A 575-nucleotide genomic window follows, 5' to 3' on the forward strand; every position below is an offset into this window, starting at 1 on the left:
GTGCGTTGGTCTTTCTTGACGAACCGACATCCGGCATGGACCCGTATAGCCGCCGCAGTGTGTGGGATATCTTACAGAACAACCGTAATGGCCGAGTGATGGTATTGACGACGCACTTCATGGACGAAGCTGACATTCTTGGAGATCGCATTGCTATCATGGCGGAGTGTGAACTACGCTGCAGCGGCTCATCCCTCTTTTTGAAAAACCGCTTTGGAGCTGGATACAATTTGACTGTGGTTAAGGATGATGAACGGTGTGATGACAAGGAGCTGGTGGCTTTCATTAGCTCCTACGTGCCTTCTTCTCAGGTGCTGAGCAATGTCGGAAGCGAAATTGCGTTCCAACTCTCACTGGACAGCTCGCCGTTGTTTGCGGAGATGTTTGCCGAGCTGGATCGACAGTCTAAACAACTTGGTGTTTTGTCTTGTGGTGTTTCTGGTCAAAGAGAAGGAGTCGGCCCACAATGCAAAACACCAGCAACTTGTGTCGGGCGTATCTCTTCCGGCGTTTTGGCTATCCAATTACATCTGGGACTTGCTCATGTACACAATTCCATGCGCGGCGACGCTTGT

At 50.6% G+C, this 575-nt stretch overlaps 1 protein-coding gene across 1 annotated transcript; it reads left to right on the plus strand.

Moving 5' to 3' along the window:
- Positions 1-35: 35 nt before the first annotated feature.
- PPTG_20870 (hypothetical protein) lies at positions 36-417 on the plus strand (the record flags this gene model as incomplete). The annotated part of the gene is made up of 1 exon (XM_008893070.1): positions 36-417. A coding segment is annotated over one exon (381 nt), but the record flags the coding sequence as incomplete, so codon positions are not given.
- Between the last annotated feature and the right edge of the window lie 158 nt (positions 418-575).

Source organism: Phytophthora parasitica, assembly GCF_000247585.1.
Source record: "Phytophthora parasitica INRA-310 unplaced genomic scaffold supercont2.1, whole genome shotgun sequence".
Lineage (NCBI taxonomy): Eukaryota > Oomycota > Peronosporomycetes > Peronosporales > Peronosporaceae > Phytophthora > Phytophthora nicotianae.